Source organism: Caloenas nicobarica, chromosome 2 (assembly GCF_036013445.1).
Source record: "Caloenas nicobarica isolate bCalNic1 chromosome 2, bCalNic1.hap1, whole genome shotgun sequence".
Classification (NCBI taxonomy): domain Eukaryota; kingdom Metazoa; phylum Chordata; class Aves; order Columbiformes; family Columbidae; genus Caloenas; species Caloenas nicobarica.
In genome coordinates, this window is record NC_088246.1 from 113,700,293 (window position 1) to 113,719,288 (window position 18,996).

The 18,996-nt window shown below is 44.1% G+C and overlaps 1 protein-coding gene and 1 long non-coding RNA gene across 3 annotated transcripts; one reads left to right on the forward strand and one right to left on the reverse strand.

The window, feature by feature from the left end:
- Positions 1–2,109: 2,109 nt before the first annotated feature.
- LOC135986292 (myosin regulatory light chain 2, smooth muscle minor isoform) lies at positions 2,110–8,687 on the reverse strand. Of its 2 annotated transcripts, none has more exons than XM_065630243.1 (4): positions 8,601–8,687; positions 4,049–4,246; positions 3,660–3,821; positions 2,110–2,618 (listed from the first exon to the last, which is right to left on the reverse strand). In XM_065630243.1, exons 2-4 carry the CDS (start codon positions 4,230–4,232, stop codon positions 2,446–2,448), a joined length of 519 nt encoding a protein of 172 aa, XP_065486315.1. In that variant the 5' UTR covers positions 4,233–4,246; positions 8,601–8,687; the 3' UTR covers positions 2,110–2,445. The 2 variants fall into 2 exon arrangements, with proteins under 2 accessions (XP_065486315.1, XP_065486314.1); XM_065630242.1 differs by lacking the exon at positions 8,601–8,687 and adding an exon at positions 5,834–5,993.
- Positions 8,688–11,071: 2,384 nt separating this feature from the next.
- On the forward strand, positions 11,072–15,047 carry LOC135984714 (uncharacterized). The gene is made up of 3 exons (XR_010605706.1): positions 11,072–11,214; positions 13,004–13,093; positions 14,937–15,047. It is a non-coding gene; the product is annotated as an uncharacterized LOC135984714 (long non-coding RNA).
- Positions 15,048–18,996: the final 3,949 nt, after the last annotated feature.

The following is an 18,996-nucleotide window of genomic DNA, read 5'->3' on the forward strand; positions in this document are numbered from 1 at the left end:
TACTGGGGAAACCTGAACTTGGCAGGTTAGTTATACTCAAACATCCTTGGAAATGCCTTCTCAGTAACATGTTCTTCCCTAGTAGGTATCTTTCCAACTGATACAGTTCCCTGTCCCCAGCCCCTAAATCAGAAAAAGCAGGCAAGAGTGTAGCACCCAGAGAGTGCAACAGGAACAAAGCAGCTGCATCCCACACTTCAGCTGGCTGTTGAAAAATTAAGAGCAGCAGCACAGAAGATTTTGAAGTGGGCAATTTTGTCTCAAGGAGGATACCAGATTCTCATTATATACTCATCATATTTATGAGTCAAAAATCATTACTTCAAAACTTATTTCCAACAAGAAAAATCCAGCTGGTTTGTCTGATTACTCAGTGTAACATACCAACAGCTAGGATCTACTGAGAAGACAGATCTGGTAAGGAATGGTTGAGGGACCCAATGCTCATAACAGAAGAAATCAGAATCAGAAGAAATCTCAATCTTACACCATTTAGACATGCAAAGGAAAAAAAAAAAAAATCAAGATGGTCTAACCTCTGTCCTTAATGCGGGCTGCTCACATGTATACACACACACACCAAGTATTAAACTGCACAGATGTGACAAGATCAGGCTAAAGAGGTGACAGCGTAACTGATGTCAGGCTTAATGTTACATAGCAGCACTTGAACAAGACAATGTTTCCCAGATCTCCACACTGTTGTCTTTGTGGCAAGGGCATTGTAGCTGAAAACTTGGATACTAGTAAACTGCCTTCTAAAAAAATGTATTGTTCCTAGAACCTTTTAGGCTTCCCATGCAGAAATGCTGCAGGAACCATATTCAAGAGCACCAAGACAGTTTAAAACCAAATTTTTGGGAAAAGGAGCAAGTATGGCAGTCTGAAGCAGTATAGCAAAGAACATAATCTGGGTAAGAGAAAAAGATAAACTGACACAAACTCACTTTAATTAACCCCAGAAGTGGAAGAAACCACCCAGAAATGAAAAAAGTATGCCTGAGTACACTTTGTAAAATTAACTTATTTACAAAGGTAAAGCCAGAGTATCTTCAAGAACTGCCACACTGTGAACATGAGCAAGATTAGGAAACCAAGCCATCACACCACCTCACAGGACAGGAGATGAGCCCTCCTTACAGTATTCCTGGGGCACTTACTGCTGTCCCAGCCTTTACAAGCCATTTTTAGTTGAAGTTCTTATTCCTTGGATCTTTTAAACTTGTGTGAAGTAGGCCGAGGGCATGGATAAAAGATGATCACTTTAATTGATCAATATGTAGGCAAGAAATTCCTCTTATGCTTTTTATCTTACAGTAGCCAAGATGATGAGAATCATGGAAGGCCATAGTCACATTGAGGAGAGAACCACCTTCCTCTTTTCTTGGTATTTGAGATAACAGCATTAGCAGAACTGTTTTTGAATGAGTCTTGCTTGCTTAAAAGCCAGCTTATCAACATAGGCAAGGAAGACTAAGCAAGAAGGACTTCAGCATGTATAGGGGTTTACCAAGTTAATCGTCAGAAGTACTTTGCTCACATTCTCACATGCAAATTAAAAACTGCAGAACAATAAAGCATTACATAGGTTTTACTGGCCATGTATTGCTGTTAATTAGTACCAGCACACACTAGCCCACAGTCAGATCCCTTTGCACAAGCTTCCTTCAGCAAAAGGGAAAAAAACTTTACCCAATTCCCACTTATTGCCAGCATAAAAACTTAGCAAACAGGAAAACTTTGACATGAAAAATATTGCTAAAAAAACCCCTATCAGTATTACAAAGGAAATAATAGCCAGGCATGATATCCGCTTAAGAATAAGTGTTCTCTGCTGGCCATTAGGCAACCGTAACAATCTTCCCTAACCATTTATTTGGCTAAACTACTTGCACCAGTCAGACACCACTTCGAAAACCTGAGGAAAGGTTTGTACACCTGGATTTTTTAAAAACACCAGCACACAATGCTATGAGCATTTCAGAACTGTGTGACACTGCAAAAAAAATTACAAAAATGAGTTTTCCAGCTTGATTTGCAACTGCAAATGAAAAACAACACATCTGAATTTGTAAATGCATAATAGAAATGGCATTCTTCACAAAGTAATTTGAGGTATATTATCTATATAGCAATCTTTATTTCAAAATGGCATTTGTTACAAAAATGTAAAAATCCAGCTAAACCAGAAACATTGAGATTATTTTCTTGGACTATCAAATCCACAGATCTTTGTCCCCATATCCTTTTCCTCACAATATTTTCCCCGCTTCCAGTCTGATTACACAGGTGCAAATGGGCCTAAATGGCCTGGAATAGATAAATACATTGAGAAAGGCAAAAGCTGTAAGGCTAAATGCATGCAACAAGTTCTATCAGGAAGAAACCCTCAAAAATAAACGTAAGTGTAAAGCAGAGATAATCTGCAGGTATCAGGAGCTTTGCTCAGTCATCCTTGTCTTTTGCTCCATGTTTCAGGATGCGCGTGAATTCAATGTAGTTGAAATTGCCCTTTTTGTCGATGGGTGCCTCTCGGTACAGCTCATCTACCTCTTCATCTGTGAACCTGTCTCCCATTGTGGTCAGCAGCTCTCGCAGGTAGTCTTCCTGAATGAACCCTAGAACACAAAGTCAGAGGACATTAACATAAAGAAAAATGAATTTTTCACATTATCCTGCTAGTAGAGAGAATTTCTTTCCTTGAATTCTTTGTTTCAATTAAAGAGACCTACAGTCTGTGTTGCCAAATGGAAACAAAGCCATTAAAGCCTTTTACTATAGTTGTCAAATAATTATAAGCATTCAATCAAGTCAAGCCTCTTACTTAATTTGCACAGTCTCACTACTCCAAGTAAAGGCCATTTTATGATTTGCCCATGTTGTTTCAAGGAATACACAAATTTGTCAGTATACATATTGGACCTTCTGCCCAACAGCAGGGCTTACTCCTGGTAGTACCGAGAGCCTTCTAACAACTGCACATTTTACACAAAGGGCATCTGTTTGTCTAGAACATTCCTAATGAAAACCACTAAAAAAAAAAAACCAAAAAGAAAAACCCAAACACAAGGAAGCTTGAAATATTTCCAAGATTTTAAATTGATCTTAAATCAGTGATAAAACTCAGATTTACTAGACTGGTTGCAAAGAATACATTTTTGGCATTGTTTATTAAACAAGCAGCCTTATGTAACTTGTGATTCCTTCTGTCAGCACTCTTTTGAGTCACACAAGGGTTTTTTGGAATCAATTTTCTTCTCTGTTAAGTGCAGCTTCACAGAGGGAAGTTGGATACAAGCTGCCAACAGAAAAGTTCTTCATAAAAGCACAACAACTTTGAAAACACAGAACCCCCTTACAAAAGTTGTCCCAAAGCTGAATTTTAAGTAAGGAAAAATTTAAGGCCCCAGTTCCCAATCAACATTATTTTTTTCCATTTCTCCTGTCTTGAACACAACTAAAGTACCAGAAGTTTGGCATTTTAGGTTTTAGTGTTTGAAAACGTAATTTCAGCTGCTGAGGATACACAGCAAGATTTTTGGTTTGCAGAAGTCAGAACTTTCAGAGTTAACGAATTCATCACCACTTCTATGAATACTTGTATTTATTGTCACAAAAGTAATAGAATTAATACATGTACACTTATCTCATCCACGTACCTGTTGCTTCTTCATCAAAGCAGGCAAAAGCATTCCTGATGACATCTTCTGGGTCTGTGCCATTTAACTTCTCACCAAACATTGTGAGGAACATAGTGAAGTTTATGGGGCCTGGAGCCTCATTCATCATGGCATCCAGGTATTCATCTGTTGGATTCTTTCCTGCAGAAAACATACACATAGCTTAAAAAAACCTCAAGAAAAGATCAGATATACAAGCAAAGCCGTTATTTTTCATAAAATGCCATCACTTTTATTCACAGCTGAGAGTCATGGTAACAGATCCCAGAGCAATAGGTTAGCAAATGTTAGATTATTCTATTGACAAGAGAGAATTATTAGCTAGACAGACAAGTGGCAGAACCCCCTGCCCTCCCTCCAGACGTTACCGAGGGAGGCGAGCATGTCGTGCAAGTCCTCTTTGTCAATGAAGCCATCCCTGTTCTGGTCGATCATGTTGAAGGCCTCCTTGAATTCTTGAATCTGTGACTGATCAAACATGGCAAATACATTGGAAGTGGCGCGCTGAGGGCGCTTCTTGGTGGTCTTCGTCTTTGCCCTTTTGCTTGACATGTTGGCTGTTGGTTCTAAGGAGACAGAAGCGTATGCAAAATTTAGCCGTATTAAATCAAATTACAAGTCCTTGGGGAAGGAATTCCTTTATCCATTCCATGTTATAAGAAAATACCCCAAAATACACCTTTATTTTAATAGCTCCTGCTCTGTTTTCTTTCATTTGGGCTTAATTTGCTCTTAAGCATAATGTCTTTCAGGATTCAGGGACTGGCACTGTAGGCCAATAGCAGGCTACAATAAAAACTATGATTTGCTCTGGTCTTTGAAATGAAACTCATCCCGTGCTTGTATTGCTGATTCAGTACCCATCTTCACCTTTTACCAGTTAAGATGACAACATATTTAGCAGGTTTGAAGACATTGTTGACCTATAACATAGAAGGATATGGGCTGCTAACCCAGCATGGTATGCAGTGGTTAAATAAGTCAAACAGGATGCTAAACTAACATTTGGGAGCAAAGAAAAAAAATAAATTTAGGCTCTGAATAGCAGTTTGTTAGAATAGCTGCTGTTAAAAGAGCAGTAGGTCTCAGGACACAGAATGACCCTGACAAGAGCCTGAAGTTTTTGTGAAGTTTGTGGGATGGTGCTGGGGCTGGGAGAGAGATCTGCCAGGGAACTCCAACTATTGTTCTTTCAAAGTCAGCTGGAGGATTGTGTGTGTGTTAGAAAAAGGACACTGACGTGATTCAAAAGCACTACATTGCTATTTTCTTACACAGCAGAACTATTATACAATTCATATGCAAGTGCCAGCACACTCTTTTTTAAAATGAATTAATAACATCATAGTCCTAAAAATTTGAAGATTTTTTAAAGGTTGATAATTTAAAAGAAACACATTTATATATTCTCAATCTTTATATAGTTTCACGTATCACAAATATACTAATTTGATTGTTTCCCTTGAGCTGTCAAATGAAGAAATAGACATGGTAGTTTACATGTTATATATATATATGTTTTCCAGTTAACTGCTTCTATTTAGCTAAGATGACACATTTAGTGTTCAACTCCAGTTGACAGTACAAACAGGAAAAGCTGAGTCATTCACTGAAATACAAAGACCTCAACATTGCTATTGGATCAAAGTAAGGCAGACCATGTCTAATGTTGTTTCTAAGAGCCTTGTACACCTCTATGCTTTAGTTTTATCTAATGCAAGCAATCCATGCTGCTATAATCCTTTATTATGCCCAAACAAATGTTATGCAAACTGGAGTCCTTCTACAAGGTGCCTGCAGCAAGTATGCTGAAAGAGGACAAATTTAAGCTTTACCTGCAGTCACAAGAATACTAACATTTAAAAATTTACACTAAGTATTAATTTTGTAACTTTAAAAAAATATCTGGTCAGAAATGCAATTCTAATCAGAGCCAAGGCACAGTTCTAATGGTTTCTCAGATAGTTTGCTCAAAGTTACTATATTTTCTGTTAGACTCCTGAAAAGCACGACTTAAGTCACTACACTCAGATTCATCCTTAAAAAAGCTAGTAAAATTAAGCAAAGTAACTCTCTCATATGGTCAAACAATCCAATATTCAGGCAAAAAGCAGTTAGTTTTTTTGGTTTTAATTAAAGGAAAGACATTTTACCTTGCTTTGAATCAGATACATGACATGCTGTACCAAGCATCTGGATCATAAAAGGATATTCCATGGTTATGTCCTTCTCAGTCTGTCTACAAAGGGTGTTACTGATTTCCCCTGCTAATTCCACACTTTTAAATCCCATATGCATATCCAACGTTCTTCTGACGTCTAAAACAAACCATTATGTCCCAAACTAAAAATAGCCTATGAAATGCAACTGCACATCATTCAACAACACTGAAGTTCTCTTCATTGCATTCATTAACCACAAGCTATCTCAGATGTTTGGCCTCCAACAACACTTCAACAAATAAATATGAACTCCTGACATCTAGATATTTATGACGACAGCTGATAATAAAGGTAGTTTGCTTCCAAGCTGCAGCCAAGGGTTGTGTGTAACTTAAGGTTTTTTTTCTTACCTTAGTAAAAACACTCATACAAACTACTGTTAAACTGTGAGTTATTGATTAAAAGCTCCACTACCCAAAATAGAGTCAAACAATATCTGTTAATAACTGTTCTCTGAAATAATTAATACTTTTCAGGATATGGCCTATTCAAAGTAAACTAAAAAGTTTACTTTGCTTGTGCTGCAATGCAGCGCTTGAAGCAAGCCACAACCTGCACTTCTCTCACGTACAATTCAATCCTCATCACAAGGAGGTAACAAAATCAGAGTACTGCTGACTGTAGCTACACATGGTGGGAAATGAGCCCCATTCTTTCTAATTCTGTTCAGAAGATTGCCATTTCAGAATATTGTACTGGAGAAGATGAAAAACTTGCCAATGCTTGCATGACTATTTTCTAAGCTTCTCTCCACCAGGGACCCAGAACACAGAAGGCACAACTCTCACTTGAACAGACCTGCCAGCCTGCATAGAGAAACATTAGGTCTCGCAGGATTGTAGTGCCTTTCAGCACAAGTTTGGGACTTGAAATACTGCACTCAGCTCTGGGAAACTCTACTAGAGAGAGACTGATAAACTGGAATGTGTTCAGGAAAAACAAGGATATCAGTGCAGTTACTTAAAGAGATCAATTGATGATGAAAAAGTTCCAAGTGTTTACACTTATTATCTCTCTCTGCACAGCAGTGAATGATGTAATGAACAAGAACTCACCTCATTTGAGTCAAGCACTAGACCCATTAATTTTAGAGAAAACAGGGTTTCATCTGATAAATCCACCAGGTCATTTATTTTTTTTTTTTTAAAAAAGCACTTTTCTAATTGAAATGGTAAGTACAAGCTGAAAATAGAAGAATTTCAGTAGATAAAAAGTGGATATACTTCACGTTAGACTGTACAAGTCACAACAGGCAGGTTTAGTCCCTGTTGTTTAATACTATGATGCACAGAATGGTCTGGGCCTTGTTTTGGGAACTGTTCAAGAAACTTCTAACGTGTGATCTTGCCTGTAAGACTTACCATATGATATTTCCAAAAACATAACTTTTATTTAGGGAGGTTTTCACATATTAAAAAAAATGAATAAATTACACTCAGGAGACTAGGGAGGTAGTAACCACACTGCACTGCTCTCTCCTGCTTGTACATGTACATTCATTTGCTTAATGAAGCAATAGCAACAAATATCAAACTATGGGAGCACAACAAGTCAACTTATGGTCCTCATCTCTGAGAAAAAGAGAAGCCCTGGAAGGAGACAAAACTGAGCAACTAAAGATTTTGAGCCAGACAACAAGATATGAAACTTTACAACCCACTAGCGAGTGCAAGTTGGATCTGTTCAGAGGCAGTGACCGAAAGTTATGCTTCAGAGAACATCCTCATGTTTCAACATTGGTTTTATAATGACTGTGTCTACCACTCAAAATTAAAAACAAAACAAAAAACCCACAAAACAAAAAACAACCACAACACAAAAAACACACCCAAGAAAGTCTCTACATAAAACTTAGTACTGAACATCTTAACACTGCCAGTTATTTGGGAACTTTATGCAGCCAAGATATAATGGTCGCTTTCTCTTAAATCATCAAATTCAAAAGTTAACCTCTAAGCTAAATCCCAAGTTCTGCCCATGCAACCAGTTATAGCATCCAGTACCACGGCCCATCCATCAGGGTCTGGGTGGCAGCAGGAAGACATGATACGGCCAATGCACTCCAGCGGACCCGTGGCAAGGCTCAATAAAGAGATAACGTTAAAAAAACCTACCCTATGCAACCTCATCTAGTCTTGAAAGACACCTTAATACACTCCTCATTAATAGGTGTTCCTAAACCCATGTAGAGGAGTCAAACCTGCCTCAAAATGTAGTTTTTGTGACCCCACGAAGCCTCTTGTAAGTTTAAGAGTGGCAACCACTGTGAACTCTCTCTAACCGCTTAGCTGCGGCCGCAATTATTTCAACACCTAAGCAGGGAAGGACTCACGGCCTCCCCTGCCACCTCAGCCTCTTCCGACCGCAGCAGCTTTCAGACCGGCCCTTCCCCTGCTCTAAATACCGGCGAGGCACCGGCTGGAGAGGGCGGACGCGGCCGGAAGGCAGCCGATCCCTCCCCACCGGGTGTCCGTGCCCGCCGCAGCGGCCCGGGGCCCCGCTCACAGGGCAGCCCGCGGGCCCGGAGGCACCGAGACGAGCAACCGAGGCGGGTGGTGCCGCAAGCGACCCCCGGCCCGGCCCCTCAGGCATCCCTGCCCCGCGCACTGGGCCCGGCCCGGCGCACCCCTCACCTCCCCCCGCCTCCAGACCCCGCGGGCGGTCACCGGGCCCCCCGCGCATGGCTGGCCCTGCTCACCTGGCGGCTGCGGGAGAGAGTCCTCGGCCGGGCGCGGCGGCGAGCGGCTACAGCGGCACTTCCGCACGGCGAGCGGCCGCCGCCCCGCCGGCACAGAGGAAGGAAGGAAGGAGTGGGCGAGACCATCCGCGCGGAGAGGCGGGGGGGGGGGAAAGGAACTGCCGATGAAGCTCGTCCCTTCCGCGGCAGAGGCCGTGCTAAAGGCGTGTCCGAACGGTGACTGTGTGTTTCACGCTTTCTCTCAGGCGTCTCGACCCTTCTCGGGAGGATGGGGTCAAGGCCGCAGGCTCAGCCTCTGTCCCGTCATTCCCCTCCCCGGCGGACCGGAGCGTTGGTACAGCGCGGTGCGGTCACCGCATTCCAGGGGCGAGGGGCGGAGGCAGCGCCGCGTCTGCCCTTGTAAGGCAATGGCGGGAGTTTCCTGCTCGCCTGTCTCGCGGCGAAGGGCGGGGTCTTATCTCCTCGCCCCGCCCCGCGGCGGGCGCGGTTCCCGCCTTTCCCCCCCGGGCCCGCCGGGCCCGTCCCGGCCGCCGAGGGGCGGCGCGTCTGTCCCGCCGTCTGTCCCGCCGTCTGTCCCGCCGTCTGTCCCCACGCACACGCCGCCGAACTGCCGCTCGTGCTGCTTTCCAGGCACCTCTTTCTAACAGAATCATTTCGGTTGGAAGAAACCCTTAAGATAATCGAGTGCGACCGTAACCTAACTCTAGCGCTCAGCCGTGTCTCCAAGCGCCACATCTACACATCTGTTGAACGCCCCCAGGGACGGTGACTCCACCACTTCCCTGGGCAGCCTGTTCCAGTGCCTGACAACACTTTCTGTGAAGTTTTTCCTAATATTCAATCTAAACCTCCCCTGGTGCAACTTGAGGCCATCTCCTCTTGTCCTATCACTTGCTACTTGGGAGAAGAGACCAACCCCCTCCACGCTACAACCTCCTTTCAGGTGGCTGTAGACAACGATAAGGTCTCCCCCCATCCTCCTTTTCTCCTGGCTCCATCCTCGTGACACCCACCCTTTACATATTCATAAACATTAATGAGGTCACCCCTCAGTCTCCTCTTCTCCAAGCAAAGAGACCCAGCTCCCTCAGCCTTTCCTCATAAGGCAGATGCTCCACTCCCTTAATCATCTTCGTTGCCCTATGCTGGACTCTCTCCAGCAGTTCCCTGTCCTTCTTGAACTGAGGGGCCCAGAACTGGACACAATATTCCAGATGAGGTCTCACCAGGACAGAGTAGAGGGGAAGGAGAACCCCTCTCGACCTGCTAACCACCCCTGTTCTAATACACCCCAGGATGCCATTGGCCTTCTTGGCCACAAGGGCACAGTGCTGGCTCATGGTCATCCTGCTGTCCCCCAGGACCCCCAGGTCCCTTTCCCCTACACTGCTCTCTAATAGGTCATTCCCCAACCTATACTCTAACCTGGGGTTGTTCCTGCCCAGATGTAAGACTCTACATTTTCCCTTGTTATATTTCAGTAAATTTTTCCCCGCCCAACTCTCCAGCCTGTCCAGGTCTCGCTGGATGGCAGCACAGCCTTCTGGCGTGTCAGCCACTCCTCCCAGCTTGGTGTCATCAGCAAACTTGCTGATAGTACACTCAATTCCCTCATCCAAGTCATTGATGAATATATTGAATAATACTGGTCCCAGTACCGACCCTTGAGGCACTCCACTAGATACAGGCCTCCAAACAGACTCCACCCCATTGACCACAACTCTCTGGCTTCTTTCCTTCAGCCAGTTTGCGGTCCACCTCACTACCCGATCGTCCAGTCCACACTTCTTCAGTTTAGCCGTGAGGATGCTGTGGGAGACGGTGTCAAATGCTTTACTGAAGTCAAGGTAGACCACATCCACTGCTCTGCCATCATCAATCCACCTTGTTATGTCTTCATAAAAGTCCATGAGGTTGGTCAAGCACGACTTCCCCTTGGTGAATCCACGTCAACTGCCCCTGATGACCCTCTTACCCTTGATATGTCTTAAGATGGCACCAAGGATAAGGTGTTCCATCACTTTCCCAGGGATGGAGGTGAGGCTGACCGGTCTATAGTTGCCCGGGTCCTCCTTCTTGCCCTTTTTGAAGACCGGAGTGACATTTGCTTTCCTCCAGTCCTCAGGCACCTCTCCCGTTTCCCAAGACTTGGCAAAGAGGATGGAGAGCGGTCCAGCAATGACTTCAGCCAGCTCCCTCAGCACCCGCGGGTGCATCCCATCTGGACCCATGGATTTACGGATGTCCAGATTGCTTAACTGGTCCCTAACCCAGTCCTCATCGACCAAGGCAAACTCCTCCATTGCCGATGGAGCTGGTGCAGTTGGAAGACTTGTTAACAAGTTAATTACTTGTCTTTAACACGTTAATTACTCATCTATCTTGGGTTCAGAGACACTAAGTAAGGCTGAGTACCTAGCCTGGTTTCCTAAGAAAAAGGGCTCACGTCAGTTCGTAATCCCATTTTGGAATAATTTCTACCTGCCTTGGCCAAAGCCACCAGGTGTAACAGGCGGCCAGAGGTCTCAGACACATTCAGTTCTCACATAGTTTGTGGAAGCGATGAGAGATTTCCCATATTTCTGACTTCACTGATGGAAATAAAACCTCTGAAGTGAGTGACTGGGTGGTGGAGCAGCCCGGCTGTGCCCCCCAGGGGCTCCCCCGGCCGGGGCAGAGAGGGGAGGGCTGGGCAGAGCGCGTGGCTCTGGGGAACAGCTCTGCTCAGCCGCCCAGCGCCAGCCCCAGCTGAGCCGAGGGAAAGGCTGAGACCCCGCCTGGAGTCCTGTGTCCAGCTCTGGGGCCCTCAGCACAGGAAAGACATGGACCTGTTGGAGAGGGGCCAGAGAGGGCCACAAAAATGGTCAGAGGGCTGGAACAGCTCTGCTGTGAGGACAGACTGGGAGAGCTGGAGTTGTTCAGCCTGGGGAAGAGGAGGCTCTGGGGAGACCTTACTGAGGCCTTTCAGTACTTAAAAGGCACTTATAAGAAAGATGGGAGCAGACTTTTTAGCAGGGCCTGTTGCAATAGGACAAGGGGTAATGGTTTTAAACTCAAAGAGGGAAGATTCAGGCCAGACATGAGGAAGAAATAATTTACAATGAGGGTGGGAAACACTGGCCCAGGTTGCCCAGAGAGGTTGTAGATGCCCCATCCCTGGAGACATCCCAGGCCGGGCTGGACGGGGCTCTGAGCAACCTGATCTGGTTGAATATGTCCCTGCTCATGGCAGGGGGTTGAACTAGATGACCTTTTGAAGGTCCCTTTCAACCCAAACTATTCTGTGATTCTATGATTCTCCTGCTCGCACAGTATTCTGTATTGCTGGTGCTGTCAGCAGTATTTTTGATTTACAGGGGAGCATGGTGGCTTCTTTCACATCTCCCGTGCTTCTCTCCTGCACTGGTGGGATGCTGTGGGCTTGGGATGAGTCTTCTGCATCAAACCGGGTGCTACCTGACCCCCAGCACACACGTCACTGTCGCAGAGCAGCTATGCCACTGGAGCTGAGACAACCTTTCCTCTTATGATCCAGCAATGGGGTGTTCCTTGTGCCACATACAAAACTCCTGCCTGTTCTGAACCACTTTTTTAAATGTTTGTTTCTTATGTTTCTACAGTCCAACACTTCTACTGCTGCAGTCAGTGGCAAAACTGACGTGTGATTTAGCAGAGTCAGCCCTGATAAGAGCAGGAATGGGAATCTTTATCTGTATTAGAGCTTGTATTTTTATCCAGCAATGAAACAGATAATATTCAATAACAATGTTTTCCTAATTTTTTCTTTCAAAAATTGATACTATATTAACCCTATTATTTATAAGTATATTTATTGTTATGACCTATTCTAACACCACTTTTTAACTTGCCCAAAACTGGACTAATGAAAAATGTATGAATAAAAGAACAATTGAAGGATAAAATGTGAATAATGAATACGCAGGAAGACCTGTCAGAATAAGCCTTCATACCTGGGATCTGTGTCTGAAGTGTCTGGATATGAGTAGCTGCCAGGTTTAATATCTAACATAATGAGTAATACTTAATGTATTGACTAACCACAGAGGACTTCAGCCTGTACTGTAAATTACCATAGGTGAGTTTACCTTACTGCCCATTGACCTTTCTCAAGATTTTTTTTTTCTGAATAATTTCTTAATGGGAAAAGGTGTGCAACCTTTTATTTTGAGAAGTAGGGAGAAATTATAGGCTCATTAGATTTCAGGCGTCTTTAAGAAATACAGCTAGCAGTAATATTGATTCATGAAGAGCAATCCTGTTTCCAAAAAAAAAAAATTAACCAGTTATAAAAATCCACATTATTTGTTTGTAACATTCTTCTTCGTTAGCTCTCATTAAACTTCTGTAGACAGTATAAAAGCATCATGAGTTCCGCTTTACAGATGGTGAAACTGAAGCACAGGTGGGCTAGACAACCAACAATACATGAATACTAAAGATGTGGATGGAAATGTAAAAGGATTTTCAGTAAGGTAAGTAATTTTGGAGTCTACCTTCAATGGGATTTGGAAGCTTGTACACTTCTAAAACTCCTGTGAGCTTCCAGTCTTTGAACACCTAAATAACTTAAATATCTTCCTTAAAGTGACTTACCTGCTGCTTCCTTGGAGGCCAGAGGTCCCTAAAGGAGGCAGTTTTCCAAGGCTGCTGGTAAACTCAGTCTTGAATGTATGCTAGACTTAGCCTAATCCTTCTGGGTTGGCGTCACTTTGGTGTGTGTGGATGGTCTCATTGTGGTAAATACTGTATTAATGGAGCAACCAGGCTCCTCTCCTGGCTAGCAGACAATCTGCCCGGGAGCTCCTCTGCAGGGGCTTGTTTGGGGAAGGGTCTTGGTTCTTGGGCTTGTTTGGTCACTGGCATCATCATGTTTTGAATCTTCCGTGTCTTTTCACACTCTGCTGCTGCTTTCTACATACTCTTGGGGAACTTCTCACTCTCAATAATGCCTTATTCTGCATGTAGATCGGTATTTTCCACATACAAACAATACGATTCCTCTGCACGGAAATGATCATATTGCAATCCAGGCTGGCAACAGCAGCCTAAAATTAGTTATATCAATTTATCAAGAAGAGTCTGCAACCAGCAAAATCCCGGCCATAAAGAAGGACTAGAATGTCACACCTCTTTGTTAGCGTGTCTCCTCCCTGAGGATGTATTTTACTGGGAGAAGCATACTTTAATGAAGCTCGTATTTCCTAAAAAATCCTCAAACAACTCAGGGGGACCTAGAGCATTCAAAGAAACTAAAGCTGAGCACTGTCCTCAGGTAGATGATTTACCTACTCTAACCACATGTCAAACTTAGCAGTTTGATGCTTTTCAAATGTTTTATTCTCTTTGTCTAGAAATGAAACAATTACTAAAGTAGTTAAATAACAACAATAACAATATAAAATAATAAAATAGCTTAATGAATTTGCAGTAAAGGTCAGGAGAATATATTCTTTTATGGTATTCAGTTATGTAAACAATAGTATAGTCAGACTGTTAAACGAAATAAACCAAGGAAGCCAGACTACTGTCACATTCCGGGAACTGCTGACACTGACTGTCAGGAAAGAAGGAACATGCTCTGACTTGGTACCAGCTCCAGCAATCAAAGCACGTCTTCCACACTGCAGTGAATAATATGAGTTTACTTAAACGGTGCAGCTCCAGCTGATACCAGTGCGTGGAAGGCAGGTGCCACATCGCAGGCCTGGTGGTGCCATTCCTCAGGTGATGTGGCAGAGGAATATGGCCCTGCCGCACGGGAATATGGTCCTGTGCCTCACTGACCGTGAAGATGTGTCCGTGGAGAGGCCAGAAGTGCTGCTGCTTGCTTACTCCGTGCAAGCTGAGCTGCTTTGTCCTCATTGTCCATTTGCTTCTTGCACAACTCGGGCATCCTACTCACAGCTGAAGGAAAGAAACACGCTGAAAATGCGACGTGACGTCAATACACTTGAGAACAAACCAAATAAAAGCGCTGTCTAAGCTGAGCTGCCGTTCTGCACCATGAGGCCGTGAGTGATAGCATGTGAAGGAGAAATGACCAAAGTGTCTCAAGTGTTCAAAAAGAGCACTTTGGTGGGCCGTCCGTACTGAATAGCTTGTCTATGTAGTGAGTTAGTCCTCTGGTATTGCCAAACAACAAATAACTACAAAATAATGATTAAAAATGCAGTTACCTTTGATTATAGTATGCTGGATGACATCAGATGTTATATTTATCTTTCTTGCTCTTTCCAGAGACTTCTATCTGCTACATCATTTTTTTTCCCAGGCCGCATTAGTTTTTTTTTTAAATTATTTTTTTTTCTCCCCCAGGTATCATCAGTACTACAGGAACATTTTTTGTTTGAACATCTCTGCAATGTTATTTTATTTTTCATCTTGCAAGTATATCCCTTTCTCATTTTGCACTGTTTCATTATGTGTGAAGCAGATTCGTCCTTCCAAAGCCTGGTTCCGATGTTGAATGCAAGGAGTCAAGCCACGCACCGGGCATTGCATGGACTGGAAGTAAAAGGAATAGCGGCCCATCCATCCTCTGTGCTCATTCTGCTCTGTGGCCACTTCTGTCGCGCCTCAGTTACCTGTGGGCAGGTTACGCAGGTTGTGCAGTAACCGGGGTTGCACAAAGGATGCTGTGTGAGCAGGTCGGGTTTGGGAGCAGTGCAGACAATTCCCACCCACTGGCTGTGAGGAGCCCCCAGGCCTCCTTGGTTGTCAGGTGAGACACCCCCACTCACCACAGCGGCATTCCTTCATTTGTTAAGCTCCTATAGTAATCCTCATCCTGTAATTTATATATGGCTTGTATGGCTTGTACTAGAAATGTTTGTGCTTGTTTTGTTTTAATTTTTTTTTTTATTGTTTTTATTGTTATTATTAGAATGAGTTAAAACCTGTAATGGGCTAAAACAAAAGGAGTAGATCTACTGCCTTTTTTTTTTTTTTTCTCCAGCAGACAGGAGGTAGTTGTGTTGTTAGGGAGAAAAAAAATAAAGAAAGAGAGAAGTAGTAAAAATGCTACTTTATACCACACACTACTCCACTTTATAAAATTAAATAATACAAAGATGTTCCAAGGAAATAAAAATACATGTTGTACATTAAAAGGACAGACATGTACCTAAAATATTAGGTACAGGCACCTACATAAACCGAAGTCCAGGTTGGTGAAATGACCCAGACACTGAAGAAGGTTCTATATAGTACAGGTTGTTAGAGGCGCTTGTAGGGTGCATAATAAAACGCCCTGATCGCTGCGGGTGTCGACTGTACTACGTTTAAGATGAAATAGCTCCTCTGCTTGTGCTTCGCTCCAGGAGGGAGATGTCTGCTTTATTTACGGCAGCAGCCTGCTACCTTTCCGCCCTGTCCCTCCGAAGGCAGGGACACGGGGGCTCCGTCCACCCCCCGGGCAGGGCGGCAGCACCTGCACCCAGCGCCCGGGCTCACGGTCCGTCCCCCCGGCGGCTCCCCCCTCGCCAGAAACCCGCACCCCAGCCCTGCTGCTGCCGCCCGCCCGCAGGCTCCGGGGGGGGATGACGATTTACTCACCTCGGTGTAAAATTCCGACCCTGAGATGGACGCGTTTGTGTCACTACGAGCCGCCCGGAGCAGGGGGCGCAGCTCCCGTACCGGCTGCCACCAGCAAGGGGAGCCGCTCATTTGGGTAGGAGCCGAAACCGCCGCAGACAGGAGAGGACGCTGTAAAATGACATTAAATCAGTAAGGGGCTAAATGCTGCTGTGGCCTGAAAGGAAGGGGCAACACCCTGCAGGTGCTGCGGGCTTCGGGGTGACACTTGGGGTGCTCCTGAGCCCCGCAAGTGCCTGCAGCATCATCCCGCCTCTACCCAGAGAAATTGCTGGACATTTCACCCAGTGCAGTTCTGCCTTGCTCCAGTAACCCCTCTTCACTCTGCTTCAGAGCTGCTAATTGCTTCTTCCCAATCACCAGAAACTTGCAGAGGTGTCTCCAAGCTCTGGGTGCTTCAGAAGCTTTCCTGAGAGCTCGGTTTGTCACAGCTGTTAAAGCTCTATATCACAGTTTCACCTGGGACACAGCTCTGAGCCGTCTCTCTTGTACAGGCTGGGAATCAGTGTGTTCCTTTTATGAAAAGCTCCATTTTTTTTTTTTTCTACGAAAGAAAGCATTTTGTTTTACAGCATTGCAATCAAAGTTACAAATGCAGTGACAGCTACAACATCATAGAGACCAACAACACCTGTAGTAAATATGTTTTCTGCTTGTATAACAAAATTAGTCTCTTTTTTCAGCAGAGGTACTTGGGTGACCCTGACGAGCCAGAGGTGACCTGCCACTCAAACGAGCTTTGCAAATCTTCCTCTGAATCTGGATTGAATTTAGAACATGCCACAAATAAATTTTTAATAAATCTGGGTTGAATAAAATACCCAAATGCTTAGAAAGTATATGGGAACAAATACTCTAGAGCTGTCCAAGAGCTGGAAAAAAATGAGATTTGGGGTGAGGTTTTTCAAACCTGAAAGTCAATGGAGAACTTACTGTTTATTAACCTTTTTCATTGAGAACTGATGAAATGAGCACATGGAGAGCAGTGAACAAACAAATTACAATGCAAAAATGAGCAAATGAACACTGCAAATTAAACCTAGCTTTGTAAAGCCCTAGGTTACACCTTCATTCTCTAGCCATGCTTCCTAGTTCAAGTTAACTTGAATATGCCACAGGAACATGTTAATTTTGATGTTAGGACCAAGAATGTGCTCTTTCCTTTGTGTAGCATAGGAAAAGTAATGAGGACTTAATGAAGACCGTGAAAAATTAATGGAAGACATAAAGGCTTTTAAAATAAAATATTTCAAAGTTTTCCTATTTCTAAGGAAAAGAAAGGCAACGAGGCTGGTGAGGGGTCTGGAGCACAAGTCTGATGAGGAGCGGCTGAGGGAGCTGGGGCTGTTCAGCCTGGACAAAAGGAGGCTGAGGGGAGACCTTATCACTGTCTGCAACTACCTGGAAGGAGGTTGTAGCATGGAGGGGGTTGGTCTCTTCTCCCAAGTAATAAACGATAGGATGAGAGGAAATGGCCTCAAGTTGCACCAGGGGAGGTTTAGATTGGATATTAGGAAAAACTTATTCACAGAAAGTGTTGTCAGGCATTGGAACAGGCTGCCCAGGGAAGTGGTGGAGTCACCATCCCTGGAGGTGTTTAACAGATGTGTAGACATGGTGCTTAGAGACATGGTTTATGTTAGACTTGGTAGTGTTAGGTTTACAGTTGGACTTGATGATCTTAAGGTCTTTTCCAGCCTAAATGATTCTATGATTCTAAGCCAAGCCCACTGAACATTATCTGAATGTTCTGCTTGCACCCAGGACTCCACTGGCTCCCTCTTGCCAGCTATGGAAGGAAATACGATTTCTTCCATGGATGAGCTGGAAAGACATCTCAAAAGCCCTTGTTTATAGAGAGATATCTTTTGTGCCTTTTTAAAGGAAATTTCACTTTTAGAAACAAGGTATTAAGTCTCTGGCCATTTTACGCATGAAAGCAGCCTCGAGACCAGAAACCAAACGATAAGGTGAAATGGCATGTGTAACTTGACTCCACTTCTCCAACTGAAAGTGGGGATAAGGGAAAGCATAATCATTTGCCCAACACTCCACCCCAAACTGTAATCTGACCCTGTGCATCATGGCTCTGGAGAGATAATGGTAGACAGGATTGCAAATGGTAGGTGGAATTGAAAAAGTTGTTTTGCAGTCTCTCTAGATATTCACATTTTAGAGGCAGCCTTCTTGTGAGTGTCTTGTATTACAAAATAGCTGCTCACGGACCAAGACTGCACCCCAAAAAAACCTTATTGGGGTGTCTGACAGATGTAATAAAATCCTTTTTTTCCCTTTTCCTCCACTTGTCCTAATTTCAAGGAAAAGGACAAGCTCTCACTTTTCCAACTGGAAGTTTTGAAGCCCTTGTCCGGCCCTTTTCCCAGCAAACTCCACTTGCCCAGCCCTCACTGCTCCCTCTGGAGCAGCTGCCGGGGGAGAACACGGACAGGTTGGGTTCCCCCTGCTCCCGCACCCTCCTGGACAGGAACCCTCCTACCAGAGCAGGCAGCGCAGGCTCAAGACCAGACACTGCTCACTCAAGCGTTGCCAGCAGGCAGTTTTGTTCCCCTCTTCATTAGCAACCCGGCAGCAAAAAAAAAATATTTAATTGCTCCACCAGGAATTTCTGGAACTCATCAGCAGCTGTTATTAAGCCTCTAGCAGTCATTACACAGCTGTGCTTCGTCGCCAATCCCTGATGGCGTTAAGTGAGGGAAGGGATATATTCTACATGTTCCCTCTGTATTTACTCTGCCAGCCAGTGTAACAGCACCTAGAGAGG